At 37.1% G+C, this 21,662-nt stretch overlaps 1 protein-coding gene across 1 annotated transcript in view; it reads left to right on the top strand.

The window, feature by feature from the left end:
* DNAJC1 (DnaJ heat shock protein family (Hsp40) member C1) overlaps positions 1–21,662 on the top strand; it is a 206,043-nt gene that overhangs the window by 56,344 nt on the left and 128,037 nt on the right. The window contains exons 2-3 of the mRNA XM_082847425.1: positions 19,219–19,320; positions 19,818–19,864. Coding sequence (XP_082703551.1) covers positions 19,219–19,320; positions 19,818–19,864 — 149 coding nt within the window. The remainder of the gene's footprint in view (positions 1–19,218; positions 19,321–19,817; positions 19,865–21,662) is intronic.

Genomic DNA, 21,662 nt, shown 5'->3' with positions numbered 1-21,662 from the left:
CATTGTTGAACATAGTAGCTGCTAACCACATGTGGCTATTTAAATTTAACTGAATTAAAATTAAATGAAATTTAAATTCAGTTCTTTAGTCATGCTTCCCACATCTCAAGTGCTCAGTGGCTACATGTGCAGGTCTGGAACATTTCTATCATTGTGCAAAATTCTTTTTAGACAATGCTGGATTAGAAAGAAGGTGGACTGAATATCCACTTTATATACCAGAGGAGCCATGATATTTGAAGCAACATATACTTTGAACAGAGTCCCATAGAAGGGCCAAGAATAGGTTGCTTGGACTAGGATCAGGGGAGTGTTTGGACACCTGACAAATTACATAAGGAAGCTGAAGGAACGAAAATAATTGAGGTTTACCGTTAGATTTTTGGCTGTGGCTACTGAGTAGATAGTGGTGCCATTTACCTAAAAGGAAAAACTGGGAAAGGAGGAAGAACTGTATTATTATTGGGAGAACTGTATTATTTATGCTTTCTAGTGGGAACTTATAAAAACATAAATTGAAAGAATTGGTCTCTGTCTTCGGGGATTTACAGTCCATACTATGAATAATTTAGAAATTTACCCTGACAGTCCTTGAAGAAAAGGAAAAATGTAGTGGACTATTACACGTCTTTATTTGGAGATAAAGGTTTCACCCTAAAGAAGTGAGTTAATTTCAGAGATCCAAAGAAAAGCATTCAAAAAGCATTTCCTGGTTTGCACATTTATTTTACAAATTTATCAGCTTTCTTAAATGCTGTAAGAATGTATATATTAAAATTAGAGGATGATATGAGAAAACAAAACTTCTATGTAGTAAATACAGTGGATTGGTTTCAACATTTATTCCTTCCTTCTGGTGTGCTTTACTGCACAAAGTGTGGAAAGTTAATAACTATGTTTCTCAGACTCACTTGCAGTTAAGTGTTCTGGATATAATATAGCTTTGACCAATTAGACATACTTTGGTAAATTTTGGAAAGTGGAAATCAGATGGAGGCTGTGCTTCTGCTGCTTTTACATTTCTGTTAGTAGGCATGGGTGCCGATCTGTTTTTCCTTTAGTAGGCATGGGTGCCGATCTGTTTTTCCTTTGGTGTGGCATGGATTTGAAATCATGAAATCACTTCCATTGACTGTAGCCACCTTCTCACTTACCATGTCAGAGTGGAAGTATACCAGTGGGAAAATGGACAAACCACTTAGCAGTAGCAGTCAGTTGACTGTTCTCTAAGAGGTCCAGCTGTGAGCCTTGGGGACTATTCCCTGGGCTGACATTCAGGAGTTGGGGCTTCTGTCATTGGGAAGAAGACTACCAGGGACAAGACATAGTCTGCAAGAAACACAGCAGAAAAAAGCCCTGTAAGGGGAACTGGTGCTCTGGTATTAAGAACCAATCTGTCGGGCTTCCCTGGTGGTGCAGTGGTTGGGAGTCCGCCTGCCGATGCACGGGACACAGGTTCGTGCCTTGGTCCGGGAAGATCCCACATGCCGCGGAGCAGCTGGGCCCGTGAGCCATGGCCGCTGAGCCTGCGCGTCCAGAGTCTGTGCTCCGCAACAGGAGAGGCCACAACAGTGAGAGGCCCGCGTACCGCAAAAAAAAAAAAAAAAAAAAAAAATCTGTCTCTGAAAGGGAGTAAATGCAAAACTGATTAGGTGAAGGACAGACTTTGAAAATTCCCAGTACCATATCTAGAGCTTGTCTTGGCTGAGCTTTCAGATGAGATCGTTTGGCCCTGCTATTGGACAGTGCAGGAGGCGGGGTCAGCGGAAAGGAAAGGAAAGTTGATATGTGAGAATATTCAAGATACAGAAACTGAGGTTTTAAGTGACCATCAAGGCACTCTGTTTCTGGTACGTTTTATTCACTTTCCCAAAGAACCAGCTTTTTTTCCTTTTCGGTTTCATTACTTTCACCTTTTATGTGTTTTTGTTCTTCCTATTTTCTTTTGTGTATTTTGTTGTTCTTTTTCTACTTTCTTAGGCTGGGCACTTCATTCATTTTTGGATTGTCTTGTTAAAAGAGTATTTAAAGCTACAAGTATTATCCTCTCAGTAGAGCTTTAGCTGTCATAGGTTTTGATACCAAATATTTTCCTTTTCATTAATTTCTAGGTAATATGTAATTTCAACTTTTATTTCTGCCTTGCTAAATTTTTTTTAAAATATACATTTGGTTCTGCCTCTCAAATCTCTTTAATATAGAACTGTCCATCCTGCTTTGTGCCCCTGCCATTGACTTCCCTTTCAAGATAAATTAGTTACAAAATATAGTCTAAGATAACTAATCTGGTTACCAGAAATGATGATTTTGTTTTGTGAATAGTTGATTTGATGTTCCTGCCAGCTCAGTCCCCCAGTAATTAGATATCAGAAGCAGCTGTCTCTTGAGGCTGCAGTATTTTGTTTATCTACATTTTGGAGAAGGCTTGCATTTTTAATCTTATGGGGAGGGCAGAGGTGTGTTCAACTTAAATAAACATGTTATTAATCCAAATTTATTTCGATGCAAGTTAAAAATAAGAGGATAGAATGCATTCCTCTTTTACTGTACTGGAAATTATCTGATTTGTCAACAAATTATTCTTACCAACCTTGACTCTCAAAAAATAATAAGATGTATGTTCTATATGAGCATCAATAACCAGGATTTTGATATAAACTAGCCCTTTATTGGTTCCTATATATAGTTTAAGGCTAAGAAAAGTGAACTAAAGCTGTCATCTTACATAAATTTTAGTAGTTTTCTCCAAAGGCAATTGACTTTTAACAGTGATCTCCAGTGGAAGAACCCAAAGCTTTCTCCCTGCTTCTTTTGTAGCAGGTCAACCATAGAAGCCCAGACTTAAAATTTATTATGAAGTAAATGACTTTATTATTTATTATTGCCATGAAAAATCATTTGAAAAACATTTTCCTTTTTCAGTTTATTTTGGTTTTTTTTCCAATTTATTTTGAGTTTTCTGTGAACCTGGATAAAATCCCATAGTCCTGAAGTTATGGTGAGCACAAGTTTCCTGTCTTATCCTCCTGGTCCTTAAATGCCTCTATTATTTAGTTCTTCTAGTGGTAAATGCACTTGTATCCAGGCACATAGTTTTTTGTTTATTTTTTGTTGTTGTTGGCTTTTTTGGGGGGTGGAGGGTGGGAGTGGATTATAAATTTAAGTGCAAAGGCCCGAGTAAAGAGGACGATGTCATTATCAAGAGTTCAGCTTGAGCTTTTTACTCAGTAATATCAGATGAGAAAATGACCCAAGGACTTAGAAAGATTGCATGGAATTACTAAGTTTGAGGCAGTTGACCTTGGGTAATAACATTATAGAAATTAAGATACCCAGATGTCAACCAGAGTTTGAAGTTCTTCAACTATGTGCCTAAATATATAGTTTGGATAACTATAGTCTTCCCTTTTTACTGAATCTGATATATGTTCTTCTCTTGGATTTAATATTCTTGAGTTTTTTCAAGGCAATAGGAAGTTTTATTAAGAACAGTTTACTGAAGATTGGTTCAAGATGATGGAGTAGAAGGACGTGCTCTCATTCCCTCTTGCGAGAACACTGGAATCACAACTAACTGCTGAACAGTCATTGAGAGGAAGACACTGGAACTCATCAAGAAAGATACCCCACATCCAAAGACAAAGGAGAAGCCACAATGAGATGGTAGGAGGGGCGCAATAACAATAAAATCAAATCCCATAACTGCTGGGTGGGTGACCCACAAACTGGAGAACACTTAAAGCACAGAAGTCCACCCACTGGAGTGCAGGTTCTGAGCCCCACATCAGGCTTCAGAACCTGTGGGTCCGGCAACGGGAGGAGGAATTCCTAGAGAATCAGACTTTGAAGGCTAGCGGGATTTGATTGCAGGACTTCGACAGGACTGGGGTAAACAGAGTCTCCACTCTTGGAGGGCACACACAAAGTAGTGTGTGCATGGGGACCCAGGGGAAGGAGCGGTGACCCCATAGAGACTGAACCAGACCTACCTGGTAGTGTTGGGGGGTCTCCTGCAGAGGCAGGGGGTGGCTGTGTCTCACCGTGAGGACAAGGACACTGGCAGCAGAAGTTCTGGGAAGAACTCCTTGGCGTGAGCCCTCCCAGAGTCCGCCATTAGCCCCACCAAAGAGCCCAGGTAGGCTCCAGTGTTGGGTTGCCTCAGGCCAAACAACCAACAGAGGTGGGAAACAGCCCCACCCATCAGCAGGCAAGTGGATTAAAGTTTTACTGAGCTCTGCCCACCAGAGCAACAGCCAGCTCTACCCACCACCAGTCCCTCCCATCAGGAAACTTGCACAAGCCTCTTAAATAGCCTCATCCACCAGAGGGCAGACAGCAGAAGCAAGAAGAACTACAATCCTGCAGCCTATAGAACAAAAACCACATTCATAGAAAGATAGACAAGATGAAAAGGCAGAGGGCTATGTACCAGATGAAGGAACAAGATAAAACCCCAGAAAAACAACTAAATGAAGTGGAGATAGGCAACCTTCCAGAAAAAGAATTCAGAATAATGAGAGTGAAGATGATCCAGGACCTCGGAAAAAGAATGGAGGCGAAGATCGAGAAGATGCCGGAAATGTTTAACAAAGACCTAGAAGAATTAAAGAACAAACAGAGATGAACAATACAATAATTGAACTGAAAAATACACTAGAAGGAATCAATAGCAGAAAAACTGAGGCAGAAGAATGGATAAGTGACCTGGAAGACAGAATGGTGGAATTCACTGCTGCGGAGAGAATAAAGAAAAAAGAATGAAAAGAAATGAAGACAGCCTAAGAGACCTCTGGGACAACATTAAACGCAGCAACATACACATTATAGGGGTCCCAGAAGGAGAAGAGAGAGAGAAAGGACCTGAGAAAATATTTGAAGAGATTATAGTCGAAAACTTCCCTAACATGGGAAAGGAAATAGCCACCCAAGTCCAGGAAGTGCAGAGAGTCCCAGGCAGAATAAACCCAAGGAGAAACACGCCAAGACACATAGTAATCAAATTGGCAAAAATTAAAGACAAAGAAAAATTCTTGAAAGCAAGGGAAAAACGACCAATAATGTACAAGGGAACTCCCATGAGGTTAACAGCTGATTTCTCAGCAGAAACTCTACAAGCCAGAAGAGAGTGGCATGATATACTTAAAGTGATGAAAGGGAAAAATCTACCACCAAGATTACTCTACCCAGCAAGGATCTCATTCAGATTCAATGGAGAAATCGTAAGCTTTACAGACAAGCAAAAGCTAAGAGAATTCAGCACCACCAAAACAGCTCTACAACAAATGCTAAAGGAACTTTTCTAAGTGGGAAACACAAGAGAAGAAAAGGACCTACAAAAACAAACCCAAAACGATTAAGAAAATGGTAATAGGACTATACATATTGATAATTACCTTAAATGTGAATGGATTAAATGCTCCAACCAAAAGACACAGGCTTGCTGAATGGATACAAAAGCAAGACCCATATATATGCCATCCACTTCAGACCTAGGGACACATACAGACTGAAAGTGAGGGGTTGGGAAAAGGTATTCCATTCAAATGGAAATCAAAAGAAAGCTGGAGTAGCAATACTCATATCAGATAAAATAGACTTTAAAATAAAGAATGTTACAAGAGACAAGGAAGGACACTACATAATGATCAAGGGATCAATCTAAGAAGAAGATATAACAATTATAAATATATATGCACCCAACATAGGAGCACCTCAATGTAGAAGGCAACTGCTAACAGCTATAAAAGAGGAAATCGACAGTGACACACTAATAGTGGGGGACTTTTTTTTTTTTTTTTTTTTGGCAGTACATGGGCCTCTCACCGTTGTGGCCTCTCCCGTTGCTGAGCACAGGCTCCAGATGCGCAGGCTCAGCGGCCATGGCTCACTGGCCCAGCCACTCCGCTGCATGTGGGATCTTCCTGAACTGTGGCACGAACCTGTGTCCCCTGCATCGGCAGGCGGACTCTCAACCACTGCACCACCAGGGAAACCCTAGTGGGGGACTTTTAACACCTCATTTACACCAGTGGACAGATCATCCAAGCAGAAAATTAATAAGGAAACAGAAGCTTTAAATGACACAATAGACCAGATAGATGTAATTGATATTTATAGGACATTCCATCCAAACACAGTGGATTACACTTTCTTCTCAAGTGGGCACGGAACATTCTCCAAGATAGATCACACCTTGAGTCACAAATCAAGCCTCAGTAAATTTAAGAATGTTGAAATAATATCAAGCATCTTTTCTGACCATAACGCTATGAGATTTGAAATCAATTACAGAGAAAAAAACGTAAAAAACACAAACACGTGGAGACTAAACAATACGTTACTAAATAACCAAGCGATCACTGAAGAAATCAAAGAGGATAAAGATGTAAAAAAAATAAAAAGAAATCAAAGAGGAAATCAAAAAATACCTAGAGACAAATGACAATGAAAACATGACAATCCAAAACCTATGGGATGCAGCAAAAGCAGTTCTAAGAGGGAAGTTTATAGCTATACAAGCCTACCTCAAGAAACAAGAAACATCTCAAATAAACAATCTAACCTTACACGTAAAGGAACTAGAGAAAGAAGAACAAACAAAACCCAAAGTTAGCAGAAGGAAAGAAACCTTACAGATCAGAGCAGAAATAAATGAGGTAGAAACAAAGAAAACAGTAGCAAAGATCAATAAAACTAAAAGCTGGATCTTTGAGAAGATAAACAAAATTCATAAACCGTTAGCCAGACTCATCAAGAAAAAGAGGGAGAGGACTCAAATCAAAAATTAGAAATGAAAAAGGAGAAGTTACAACAGACACCGCAGAAGTACAAAGCATCCTAAGAGACTACTACAAGCAACTCTATGCCAATAGAATGGACAACCTGGAAGAAATGGACAAATTCTTAGAAAGGTATAACCTTCCAAGACTGAACCGGGAAGAAATAGAAAATATGAACAGACCTATCACAAGTAATGAAATTGAAACTGTGATTACAAGTCTTCCAACAAACGAAAGTCCAGGACCAGATGGCTTCACAGGTGAATTCTATCAAACATTCAGAGAAGAGCTAACACCCATCCTTCTCAAACCTTTCCACAAAGTTGCAGAGGAAGGAACACTCCCAAACTCATTCTATGAATCCACCATCATCCTGATACCAAAACTAGACAGAGATACTACAAAAAAGAAAATTACAGACCAGTATCACTGATGAATGTAGATGCAAAAATCCTCAAGAAAATACTAGCAAACAGAATCCAACAACACATTAAAAGGGTCATACACCATGATCAAGTGGGATTTGTCCTAGGGATGCAAGGATTCTTCAGTGTATGCAAATCAATCAGTGTGATACACCATATTAACAAATTGAAGGAGAAAAACCATATGATTATCTCAATAGTTGCAGAAAAAGCTTTTGGCAAAATTCAGCACCCATTTATGATAAAAACTCTCCAGAAAGTGGACATAGAGGGAACTTACCTCAACATAATAAAGGCCATATATGACAAACCCACAGCAAACATCATTCTCAATGGTGAAAAACTGAAAGCATTTCCTCTAAGATCAGGAACAAGACAAGGATGTCCACCCTCACCACTATTCAACATAGTTTGGGAAGTCCTAGCCTCAGCAATCAGAGAAGAAAAAGAAATAAGAGGAATACAAATTGGAAAAGAAGAAGTAAAAGTGTCACTGTTTGCAGATGACATGATACTATACATAGAGGATCCAAAAGATGCCACCAGAAAACTACTAGAGCTAATCAATGAATTTGGTAAAGTTGCAGATACAAAATTAATGCACAGAAATCTCTCACATTCCTATACACTAATGATGAAAAATCTGAAAGTGAAATTAAGAAAACACTCCCATTTACAATTGCAACAAAAAGAATAGAATAGCTAGGAATAAACCTACCTAGGGAGACAAAAGACCTGTATGCAGAAAACTATAAGACACTGATGAAAGAAATTAAAGATGATACAAATAGGTGGAGAGATATACCATGTTCTTGGATTGGAAGAGTCAACGTTGTGAAAATGACTATACTACCCAAAGCAATCTACAGATTCAATGCAATCCCTATCAGACTACCACTGACATTTTTCACATAACTAGAGCAAAGAATTTCACAATTTGTATGGAAACACAAAAGACCCCAAATAGCCAAAGCAATCTTGAGAAAGAAAAACAAAGCTGGAGGAATCAGGCTCCTGGTCTTCAGACTATAAGCTACATTAATCAAGACAGTATGGTACTGGCACAAAAACAGAACTGTAGATCAATGGAACAGGATAGAAAGCCCAGAGCTAAACCCACGCACCTATGGTCAACTAATCTATGACAAAGGAGGCAAGGATATACAATGGAGAAAAGACAGTCTCTTCAATAAGTGGTGCTGGGAAAACTGGACATTTACATGTAAAAGAAAGAAATTAGAACACTCCTTAACACCATACAAAAAATAAACTCAAAATGGATTCGAGACCTAAATGTAAGACCGAACCCTATAAATCTCTTAGAGGAAAACATAGGCAGAATACTCTATGACATAAATCACAGCAAGATCTTTTTTGATCCACCTCCTACAGTAATGGAAATCAAAACAAAAATAAACAAATGGGACCTAATGAAACTTAAAAGCTTTTGCACAGCAAAGGAAACCATAAACAGGACGAAATGACAACCCTCAGAATGGGAGAAAATATTTGCAAACGAATCAACAGACAAAGGAGTAATCTCCAAAATATATAAACAGCTCATGCAGCTCAATATTAAACAAACAACCCAATCCAAAACTGGGCAGAAGACCTAAACAGACATTTCTCCAAAGAAGACTTACAGATGGCCAAGAAGGACATGAAAAGATGCTCAACATCACTAATTATTAGAGAAATGCAAATCAAAACTACAATGAGGTATCACCTCACACCTGTTAGAATAGGCATCATCAGAAAATCTGCAAGCAACAAATGCTGGAGAGGGTGTGGAGAAAAGGGAACCCTCTTGCACCATTAGTGGGAATGTAAATTGATACAGGCACTTTGGGGAACAGTATTGAGGTTCCTTAAAAAACTAAAAATAGGGCTTCCCTGGTGGCGCAGTGGTTGCAAGTCTGCCTGCCGATGCAGGGGACACGGGTTCGTGCCCCGGTCCAGGAAGATCCCACATGCCGCGGAGTGGCTGCGCCCGTGAGCCATGGCCACTGAGGCTGCGCGTCCAGAGCCTGTGCTCCGCAACGGGAGAGGCCACAACAGTGAGAGGCCCACGTACCGAAAGAAAAAACAAAAAAAACCCTAAAAATAGAATTACCATATGACCCAGCAATCCCACTACTAGGAATATACCCAGAGAATACCATAGTTCAAAAAGATACATGCACCCCAATGTTCATTGCAGCACTATTTACAGTAGCCAGGTCATGGAAGCAACCTAAATGCCCATCGACAGACGAATGGATAAAGAAGTTGTGGTACATACATACAATGGAATATTACTCAACCATAAAAAGGAACGAAATTGGGTCATTTGTTGAGACGTGGATGGATCTAGAGACTGTCATACAGAGTGAAGTAAGTCAGAAAGAGAAAAACAAATATCATATATTAACACATATATGTGGAATCTAGAAAAATGGTACAGATGAACCGGTTTGCAGGGCAGAAACTGAGACACAGATGTAGAGAACAAATGTATGGACACTAAGGGGGGAAAGCAGTGGGGGGTGCAGGTGGTGGTGTGCTGAATTGGGCGATTGGGATTGACATGTATACACTGATGTGTGTAAAATGGGTGAATAATAAGGACCTGCTGTTTAAAAAAATAAAATTAAATTAAAAAAAAAAGAACAGTTTACTTTTGTCAGATTCTGTATAAGGTCTTCTCATTTTTGTTTTGTTAACCTCCTGGCAGACCTAAAAATACGTGGGTCTCAAATTTGCAAAGACACTGTAAATAGAATGAGTTTTAGATTATTGGTAATCCACTGATATAAATCAGCGGTCAACAAAGTACACTCCATGGGCCAAAACCAGGCACTAACTGTTGTTGAAAATAAAATTTCACTGGATCACCACCACACCCATTTGTTTATGTGTCGTCTGTGGCTGCTTTCTCACTACAGTGGCCGAGCTGAATAATTGCAGCAGAGACTTTTTTGCCTGCAAAGCCTCCAGTGTTTACTATCTGGCCCTTTACAGAAAATGTTTGCCAATCCCTGATATAAAGTAAAATAAGAAACCCCTCTTGGATCACCTAAGACAGAATTTTCAGTGTTCTTACCTTGCAAAGCTTTTATGAGGATAGATTGGGTTTATTTTGTTCACTACTGTGTCTTCAATGGTGGTGCGTAGTAGGTACTCAATAAATATTGTCAAATCAATAAATAAAAACCATCCAAATTCATTTTACTCCTCAATTTCTTAGTACTCACCGTCTGAAGCACAAATCCAAATAAACTGCAAGTCAGGTTTGGTAAGTGTTAAAATGAAAGAGAAATAGTGACTTTCTAGCCTACATATTATAACAGTTTTCATTTACTCAGCACTACTATGTGCCAGATGCTATAATAAGCACATTATGTACATATATGTATGTGTGTATGTATATTTACATACATGTATATATATTTAGGTGTTGTAACATTATTATTTCCATTTTATAGATGAGAACTTGAAACTTAGAGTAGGTAAATCGTCCAAAATCACATAGCTAGTAAGTGGCTTAGTTATTTTCAAGCCCATCTTCATCCTAAGCATCATAGTAAGTAGAAAGGGGCTAACTCTAATATAATCTAGAATACGAGTAAAATTTCTCTGAGATTTGTCCCACATCTAACATCCTTATCAGATCTGTTCAAAAGTAAATTAGATAAGAATTTGTTCATTTAGATTAATGTATCTACCTCTGGAGGAGTGTTCACTGGGAACAATCCACACTTTTTTTTTTTTTTTTTTTTTTTTTTTTTGCGGTACGCGGGGCCTCTCACTGTTGTGGCCTCTCTCGTTGCGGAGCGCAGGCTCAGCGGCCATGGCTCACGGGCCCAGCCGCTCCGCGGCATGTGGGATCTTCCCGGACCAGGGCACGAACCCACGTCCCCTGCATCGGCAGGCGGACTCTCAACCACGGCCACCAGGGAAGCCCAATCCATACATTTAAAACATCTCTGGGTTGAGCTATATCAGGTTACTACTAATCCTGCTTTTCAGACTCCCAGAGATAGCTGGCTCCATTTTGATGTATATAGCTTAATTTACATTAGAGGATAATCAAGGAGTGGCCATAGGATATGCAGAAAATAGTCGTTAATTCTAGAAGAGGTAGCATGGGAGGTGAGACTAAATTTCTTGTCAGGAAATTTCTGCTATGTAGTATCTACGTAACATTTTGGCAGATTACTAAGCCTTAGTTTAAGCCCCAGTTTCCTCATTAAAATAAAGATAATAATTATACCTATCACCAAGGGTTGTAAAAATCAAGGGAATTAACATATATTGTGGCTAGAATGGTGCCTAGCACATAGCATGCAATAAAGATAATTCTGCATTGTTTCAATTTTTAAAAACTGAGATATTCATGAAACATAAAATTCACCATTTTAAGTGTACAATTCCATGATCTCTAGTGTATTCACAGTGTTGTTCAGCCATCATCTAATTCCAGGACATTTTCAGCACCCCGAAAAGAAGCTCTGTGTGTATTAAGCAGTCACTCCTCATTCCCCTCTCTCCCTAGCCCCGGGAACTACTGATTTGCTTTCGGTATCAATAGATTTGTCCACAAAGGACAAATGGACAGTTAAAGTGGAATCATGAAATACATGGCTTTCTGTGTCTGCTTTTCTCGTTTAGCATCGGGTTTTCAAGATTCATTCATGTTGTAGCATATATCAGTACTTCATTCCTTTTATGTCTGAGTAATATTCATTGTATTGATATACCTATACCACATTTTGTTTATCCATTCATCAGTTAGCGGACGTTGGGTTGTTTCTACTTTTTGGCTATTGTGAATAGTATTGCTGTGGACATTTGTGTACAAGCTTTTGTTTGGACACCAGTTTTCATTCTTTTCAGTAAATACCTCGGAATATAATTAAAAGGTTATATGGTAACTCTATGTTTATTTTTTTAAGGAACCACCAAACTTGCACAGTGGCTGCAAAGTTTTAAATTCTGATTAAGTACAATTTGTATATTTTTTCTTTTTCTTTTGTTGCCTGTTCTTTTAATATCATAGCTAAGCATCCATTGTAAAAATCCAAGGTTGTATAGGTTTACCTCTGTGTTTTCTTCTAAGAGTCTTACAGTTTTAGCTCATATTTGGGACTTTGATTCATTTCAAGTTAGTTTTTTTGTATCATGTGAGATAAGGGTCCAACTTCTTTCTTTCTTTTTTTTTTTTTTTTTGCATGTGGATATCCAGTTATCTCAACATCATTTGTTGAAAAGACTGTTCTTTCTCTATTGAATGATGTTGGCACCTTGTTGAAAATCAATTTGACCATAGATGAATAGGTTTATTTTTGGATTCTGAATTCTTATATTGAGCTGTATGTCTGTCCATATGTCATGACCACACTGTCTTGATGACTATAGCTTTGCAGTAAGTTTTGAAATCAGGACATATGAATCTTCCAATTTTGTTTTCAGGGTATTGTAGCTATTCTGGGTCCCTGGCATTTCCCTATGAATTTTAGGATAAGCATGTAAATTTCTGCAAAATGCCAGGTGGGATTTTGATAGGGATTGCATTGAATCTGTGGATCAACTTGCAAATTATTGCCATTTTAATATTGTCTTCCAGTCCATGAACATAGATGCCTCTCCATCTATTAAGACCTTCTTTCATTTCTTTCAGCAGTGTTTTATAGCTCATAGTGTACAAATGTTACACTTCTTTTGTTAAATTTATTCCGAAGTATTTTATTAATTTTGATGCTATTGTCAAGGATTTGTTTTCTTAGTTTCATTTTTGGATTTTTAATTGCTAGTATGTAGAAATACAGCTGATCTTTATATATTGATCTTGTATCCTACAACTTAATACATTTACTTCTTAGCTCTAATACTAGTTCTGTGATGCTTTAGGATTTACCACGTATAGGATCATGTCATCTGTGAATACAGAGAGTATTAATTCTTCCATTCTAATTTGGATGCCTTTTATTTCTTGACTAATTGCTCAGGCCAGGATATCCCTCTTACTACTGATGTTGGGGAAAAGGTTTCAGACTTCACCATTCAGGTAGGAGGTTACCTATGGGTTTTTCTTAGATGCCCTTTATCAACTTGAGAAAGTTTCCTTCTAGTCCTAGTTGAGTGTTTTGTTATTAAATGGTGTTGGATATGCTTTTTCTGCATCAATTGAGATGACTGTGGTTTTTTGTTCTTCATTTAATTAATATGATATATTGATTGGTTTTCATGCACTGAAACACCCTTGCATTCATGGGATAAATCTCACTTGGTCATGGTATGTAATTCTTTTTATATGCAGCTGGATGCAGTTTACTAGAAGTTTGCTGAGGAATTTTTGCATCTGTATTCATAAGGAATATTGATCTATAGTTTTCTTTCTTGAGGAGTTTTTCTGGTTTTGGTATCCTTCCTCTATGTTTTGGAAGAGTTTAAAGAGGACTGTGATTTCTTCAAATGTTTGACAGAATTCAGTAGTGAAAGTCATCTAGTTTTGAGGTTTCGGGCATTTCTGTGTAGGACATTGGATTTTTTTGGTTTTTATTAACTGATCAATCTCTTTACTTGTTTTAGGTCTATTCATTTTTTCTGTTTTTTCATGAGTCAGTTTGTGTGTTTCTAGAAATTTGTCTATTTCATCTGGGTTTCCTAATTGGCATACAATTGTTCACAGTATGCTTAGTGTACTATTTGATTTGCTTTTTGTTTCTTTTACAGTTGATCTTTATTTTCTTAGTGTTTGCCATGGAGATTACAACTAGTGTTAATTTATAGTAATCTACTTTGAATTAATAGCAAGTTAGTTTCAATTGTATAAAAAATTTGGCTCCTGTATAGCTGTGTTCCCCTTCCTTATATAGTTATTGTCACAGATTACATCTTTATACGTGTATGCACATAGACGTAGATCTATATTATCATTTTATTTGAGACATAGACATTTATTATTTAAGACATTTATTATTGTTGCTTTAATAGTTGTCTTTTATATCATAAAAAATTGGAGTTACTAACTAGAAATACATGAATATTGACTTTTATATTTATCTATATAGTTATCTTTATCAGTGTTCTTTATTTCTTTGTATGAATTGAGTTACTCCCTGGTATTTTTTTCTTTCAGCCTGAAGGACTCTCTGCAGCACTTTTTGTAGAGCAAGTCTACTAGAAATGAATTCTTACCTTTTGTTTAATTGGAATATCTTAATTTCTCTTTCTTTTTTGAGGAATAGCTTTGCTGGATATAGAATTCTTGCTTAACAGATTTTTTTAAGCACTTTGAATGTGTCATTGCATTAACTTCTGGCCACCATGGCTTCTGATGAGAAATTAGCTGTTAATGTTTTTGAGAATTCCTTGTACATAATGAATCACTCTGCTGTTCTCAGAATTCTCTGTGTCTTTGAACAGTTTGAGTGGAATGTTTCTAGGTGTGGATTTCTTTGTGTTTACCCTACTTAGGATTTGTTGAGATTTCTTGGATGTGTATATTCATGTCTTTTATCAAATTTTAGAAGTTTTCAGTCTTTTTTTTTTTTTTTTTTTTGCCCTTTTCTCTATACTCCTTCTTGGACTCTTATTAAATGTATGTTGGTATACTTGGTGGTGTCCCACAGATCTCTTAGGTTCTGTTCATTTTTCTTCATTTTTTTCTTCTTTTTGCTCCTATTATTGGAAAATCTCAATTGACCTATCTTCAAGTTCATAGATTGTTTTCTTCTACCTGCTCAAATCTGCTTTTGAGCCCCTCTAGTGATTTTTTAAATTTCAGTTATTGTATTTTTCAAGTCCAGAATTTTTCTTTAGTTCCTTTAAAAATTTTATGTCTCTGTTGATATTCTCAATTTGGTGAGACATCATTCTTGTTCTTTCTATTAGTTCTTTGTACATGCTCTTGAGCATATTTAAAACAGTTGATCAAAAGTCTTTCTCCAGTAAATCCAGTGTCTGGTCTTCATCAGGGACAATTTCTCTTAATTCCTTTTTTCTGTGTGTGTGGGCCATACTTCCTTGTTTCTTTGCATACTTCATAATTTTTAATGAGTACTGGACATTTTGAATATATAATGTGGTAATTAGATTATTTTACCTCATCAGGGTTTTTTTTATTTGTTTGTTTTTTGCTGCCTGTGGTTGGTGTTGTTTGTCTAGTGATTTTTCTGAACTAATTTTGTAAAGTGTATATTCTTTGCCATGTGTGGCCACTGACATCTGTTTGATTAGCTTAGGGGTCAGCTAATGATTCAGCAGAGATTTCCTTAAAGGTTTGGGACCAGAAACAAACAAACAAAAAAACCTCAAAATCTTTGGCAGTGGGTCCTGCGTATATGTTGGGGCATGCCTTCAACACTCAGCTAGGCAGTTTACAACTCACCCTTAGACTTCACCTGCTGCTTGTATACAGCCTAAAGCTCAGCCAGAAATGAGAATTTAGGGCCGTCTCAGGTGTTTCTGAGCAGCTACTCTGCCTTGGGTGCACATGTGTGGGTCTTCTGGTGGGAGCATTTCAAATCCCATATTCCCCAAAGCATCTCACTTCCCAGTTTTTCCTCCTAAGCCTTTTGTTGTGTCTATTGTTTACCCCAGCTGCCATCCCTTGCCTCATTTGGCACGTGCTGATAAATTTGCCATTAAATGTTTTTGACAAATGTCCTGAACAGTTGCCTCTCTGCACTGGGAGAGATCTGAGCTTAGTAAAATAAAGGTAAGCCCTTTACACAGTCTGTCAGGGAACCAAAAGACAGGCCAGAACAAGCAGCCACAGTTCTTGGAGGACAGAAAAGTCCACTTTGCTTACTCTAACACTAGGAACCCACACCAGTAACTCAGATTGGCATCTTCAGGACCCTTACTGCAGATTAGCTACCTTTTGCTTGACTAAGTGTTTGACTGATTGCTGGAATCCTTTGACTAGTTTGAAGAGTTCAGATTAAGTTGATTCTGACAGGTTTTGCCAGGTTATTTGCTGTTTCTCTTCAGGGACAGGCCCTTGGAGCTCCCTACTCTGCCACTTTCATTGATGTCTCATCACATTTTTTTCAATTTTGACAAACATATTATTTTCATAGGTTGTTGTTGTGGTTTTTTGAGTATTTTTTAATAAAGAATGACCAGGGACTTCCCTGATGGTCCAGTGGTTAAGACTCTGCACTTCCAATGCAGGGGGCGTAGGTTTGATCCCTGGTCAGGGAACTAAGATCCCACATGCTGTGTGGCACAGCCCCCCACCAAAAAAAAAAAAAACCAAAAAGAATGACCATATATCTCTTCTTTACAGAGGTCATCCAAGTATTATGATAATTCATGTCCAGCTTGCCAGAAAACCATATCACATTTAGAAGGAAAAGAATTCTGGCAGTTGAACCCTGTAGATCTCCTGATGTCAACAGTGTTAAAGATGGCCAGTTCACCCATAGTCCTATCAAAAATTTTTCTCCGAAAGCCAGAGAGATAAAACATCTAATTTACTGTGTATGTGAGATGAATGTTCTAACATTCAGGTCTCTAGTAGAAATACGATGTAAAATGTGGCGTAAAAGCCAACATATATCAGGATCTTTACCATTAAAACTGCAGTTGACCATATTCCATTGTAGTTATGTGGATGTTTTCCACATAGTTTATCAGCTCGGTAGGATTGTAGCAGTTGTTCTTACTGCCTTCCCAAAAGCTTTAGCCCTTGTGAAGTGGCTCAGATGAAATCTACTAACTGAATCTAAAGAATCAACATAGAGAGCTATGATTCTGATGCAATATTTTCTGGGTTTGAATTCTGTTTTCCTCTATTTGCCAGTAGTATGAACTTGAGCAAATTACTTCTTTTTGCCTCACTTACCTCATCAGTAAAATGGGCCTGCTAATAACTATACTTATCTTATAGCTTTGTTATGAGGATAAAATAAGTTAAGATTTATTAAGTAATTAACTAAAATTTAATACATACATAAGCTAGTTAGAGGTGCATCTTGTCTAGAGCATGTCTTTTAGATAGGAAGACCTCTGAGTTTTTCAGGTCTGTCCACTTAGCATGAAACTAATAAGTTCTTTCCACTTATTAGTGAAATAAACCTGATGGGCAGATTCTCAAGAGGAAAATAGGCAGTATTTCTGTGTAGCCTGAGAGGCCCATTTCTAAGTCAGGAGAGAACTGTCTGTATCTACAGCTGGATGCAAAACAAAAACATCAAGTTGGAGAACAGCATTGTATCGTGTGATGGTTTGGGGGACAAGGAGGATGGACCAAGATAGTGGGATATAAAGCTAAAAAGACTGGAAAAGACAGATGATGAAGGTTCTTGGGCATTACTGAAGGGTTTGAAATAGGAGAGCCATCTGGCCACATTCACCCTTATGGTATATACTGCGGCAGAAAAGTGGAGGATTGGGGTCAGCTTGCCAAGACTGGAAGGAGGGAAATGTCTTAGATGACTGTTACGTAAGTCATAGATGTTCCATAATGAGCATGTATTAATTTTGTAACATAAGCAAATACATACACTCTTATTTTGTAAGAAATCTACTTTTGGAATTTCTCTGTGATATAGTCCCAATTTAAAAAAATCTAAAATTAAAGTCCCAGTTAGGGAATGAGAATTCATTTGACACTTGACCTCTTTGCTCAACAAAATCTCCATCACAGAGTTTCAGTAAATAATCATACTTTTCTGCTACATGCTGCCTATCATTTAAGTATAAGGAACACATCAATTCCATTGAGCAAATGAGAGTGGAAATTATAACCATATTACCTGCGAAACTTACTCTGCTAATTTTATAGCTCCTCAGCCCTCCACAAGTCAGAAAAATATTCACACCTAAGTTGAAACTTTAAAGTAGAGTGATTGCCTGGAGCAATAAGCCCCAGAAAATTGGTAATGAAAGTATTGGTTTATAAAAGAGAGCTTGACAGACTAATTGTAGTCTCACTTTGCCTCTTTCCACCTCTGTTTCTTTAACAGCTATTTAGTCCCAGGTACACAGACTTTTGTTATGTTTTGTTTTTTTAGTCATTTGAACTTTTTAGTACATCAGTTTTAGGAATTAATTGAACAAATACTCAGCTAAAAAACAAGATAAAATTTAATAAGCAACGTTATCCTCATTTTGCCCCACTATGAATGTTAGTTTTTGCAATAACTTTTAAATTTAGTGGAGATCAAGTTTTATACCCAACTTAACAGTGTGTTATTTGTTATTGTCATGTATTTTTTACTGGCCATGTAAAATGATGTTCTCTGAGTTTACACATACACACGGGATTACATAAAATTCAACTTTAATATCCACTTAATCCAAAGTACTCTTCCTCAACTATTGTGACCTTTTAAAATATATTTAAACTATGTTAGTAATACATAAATAGTGGGCAAATTTATTTCTGCAAATCAGACTATGGAAACTGGACAGCATTGAAAATAACCTATAAAGTACTAACAAAAAAAGTTAAGGACAATATACATAACTATTTCTAATTATAATTATTTTGGGTAAATGCAAAGTTAACTGCCTTCAAATAGGCATACTTTTTGACATGTGAAATTGAGATTCCATAGGTTGTTGCTTCATGGTAAATTCAATATAAATAGCAATGAAGCAACCACATATGGTAAGCCTGGGCTTCAGACATTGGCTTTAGGATTCTCAGATAAATAAAGACCTTCCTTGAAGGCACACGGATGTATTAATTTTTAATTTGTTTCTTTTTGATCTCTTAATTACTGAAAAAGATTTATTGGTTAATTTTAGGAAGGCAAGTGTTTGAAAAGTTTTGCCAAATACTGTCTTCTTTAAATGAATGTATGGTAATGAAAAGTTAAGAGGAGAGCCAAATTAGATTGAATAATTGTTCAGTCATGTGGGTCAGGCTAGTTGCATAGCCTGGTTGTTAGACTGATTGCTCAAATTACATTGCCTGGGGTCCTGCACTTGGTTGGCTGTCTTCTCAGATCTTAACAAGGTTCTGGGAATTTCTTTTACTGACAAAGTTTGCTTTGTGTTTTTCCCCTCCCCCCCCCCAGGATGCTTCATCTGCAGACATTAGAAAAGCATATCGTAAGCTTTCACTAACTTTGCATCCAGACAAGAATAAAGATGAAAATGCAGAAACTCAGTTTAGACAAGTAAGTGAAATATGCTGTTATTGTATATGTATTTTTGTGATAATTTATAAATAAATGTTTATGGTAGAAACAGTAACCGACACGTAGAATATTTCCATTTAAAATGAGATTGTAGTTTAGAAATATAATGTATACGTATTTATTCAGTTTTTTACAAAATATGCTTTTACCAACTTTTTTTTTATATTAGAATCACTAAATTTTTGGGGGGTCATAATTGTCATAATTTTCTTGTCTAAATTACAGTTTTTGCTTTTAAAAATCACATGTTAAGATAATTATTAGTTTTGCGTCTTTCAAAAAGATTTTGGTATCAAGCCTTTTTTAACCTCTTAAGGTGGCTACCAAAACCGTAAAATGTTACTTATAATTAAGATTTTATCTGTTCATTGTATATATGAGTGCATGGGGTTTTTGCATGTGAATTATAGTGTGTTCGTCTCCGTAAGTGATTTCCCTTAGTTGAGATTATTTTTAAAGTAATGCTTTTGTTTTAGTTGGTGGCCATTTATGAAGTTTTAAAGGATGATGAACGAAGGCAGAGGTGAGTGTTCATCTGCTTTTGAATTAAGATGTTATACTTTGATGTCTCAGTTTATAAAGGAGAGAATTGTCTCGTTAAACATTTTATTATGTTAGTATTTTATTTTCGTTCCTTTCAAGATGTGCATTGTTTTTAAAATGTATGTTTATAGGAGAGTTAATTTCTATTGAAAATATTCACTAGGTTGATTCAGTACTTATAGACTTCAGGATCATGGCTTCATTAGCTAATATTTTTAACGTGAGTATCTATGCTCTGGGAAATAAAATTCTACTTGACTTCAAACAAATACCTATTCATTTTTGATATATCAGTAATTGCTCCTATCTGCGCTTGGGGGGCTTTTTCCCCCCTCTATTTCTTAAATGTTTTGCAATTAGGCGATTAGTGATATTCAAGTTATTACCATTTCTTGGTGTTTCCTCATCCTCAAAATAATAAACCCCATTTGTGAATGAGAGAACAGACTTGTATAAATCTGAAGAAGATAGGAGTAGAAGGAAAATATTTGCTTCTTTCTCCTATTTCTTTTGCCTCCATCCCTTCCCTTCCTCTGCTCCATTGATTCTGTGTTTAGGGTCGAACGTCAGAGAAGAGGCAGCCACCTCACTTTGAGACTTCTCTGGGCCTCTTTCAGCAGAATAGTAATGTATTTATACAGTGGTTTATATGCTAGTGACTTAAGAGGAGATTGCAGAGAGACCCCCTTACTCTGCTCTTCCGAATGTGTGGAAGGTAGACACTACTGTGACCGGTTTCAGAGTTTTTTTAAGTCAGACCCACAGTAAGAAATACATTTTGCATCATGCCTCAGGACACACACACACACACACACACACACACACAGACGCACACACACAGACACAACTGAAACAAAAATTTGACAAAACACTTATTGTGTGTGAAACAGACTGATGTTTTCTATTCTAGGCTAGTCTAGACCAGTCTTCTTTCTTTTTAAAAACAATGCTGATTGTGGTCCACTAAGTTGGTTTCAGGAGATATTAGTGAGCTACAATCTGTAGTTTGAAAACAGTGCTTTACAGTAAGAGTACCTTTAAAGAAAAAAGTAGGTATTTGAGATTTTAGGCTAACGCCAGCCTAAATATCTGTATCTCTCTATGGAGGGTAATATATCTTAAAGACAATCCAAAAAAGTATGCAATGTGAGCTTCTGAATCTTTCTTCAGATGTATTACCTGGAATTATTCTGTATCCTACAATGTCAGCTGCCACTCTTGGTTCTCATCTTAACTCTTTAATTTGAATACCTCAGTTTGTCAGATTGCAAAGCAAGGACTCGGTATATTCTCTTGACGAGTTCTTTGCTTTATAATAAGGGGCTGGCATTGGTCCAGATACCATAGCAGACATTCCTCTGGTTTGAGATAATCCATAGTGTTGAAAGAGTCCTACGAGTGTGTTGAAAGCAGTGTTGGTCATTCTGTGCATATTTTCTAGTTGGTTTCTCTCACTGAGCCCCTAGTTTTGTTTCACACATCAAGAACGTGTCTGTAAAGATAGCTTTATTTAGTCTCTCTACATCTTTGGCATCAGATTTTGCCTTTTTGTTTGTTGTTATTTTAAAAGTCAGTAAACTTTGTAACAATTTCTTCCAATTACCGAAATTATTTATATCTTTTCAGAACAAATCACTTCTCATGTAAAAATTGTTTCTTCATTAACATAGACTCACCTAACATTTTCTTTTTAGGATTAGTTTCCTTTGCATTTATTGCAGAGTGTTAGTAGAAAAAAAATGGATCTGACAGTTACACAAACAGCTGTAGTATTTATA

This window comes from Leucopleurus acutus (assembly GCF_964270905.1).
Source record: "Leucopleurus acutus genome assembly, chromosome: 1".
NCBI lineage: Eukaryota > Metazoa > Chordata > Mammalia > Artiodactyla > Delphinidae > Leucopleurus > Leucopleurus acutus.
Note: the sequence above shows the minus strand (reverse complement) of the source record. Positions and strands in the feature narration are given on the sequence as shown.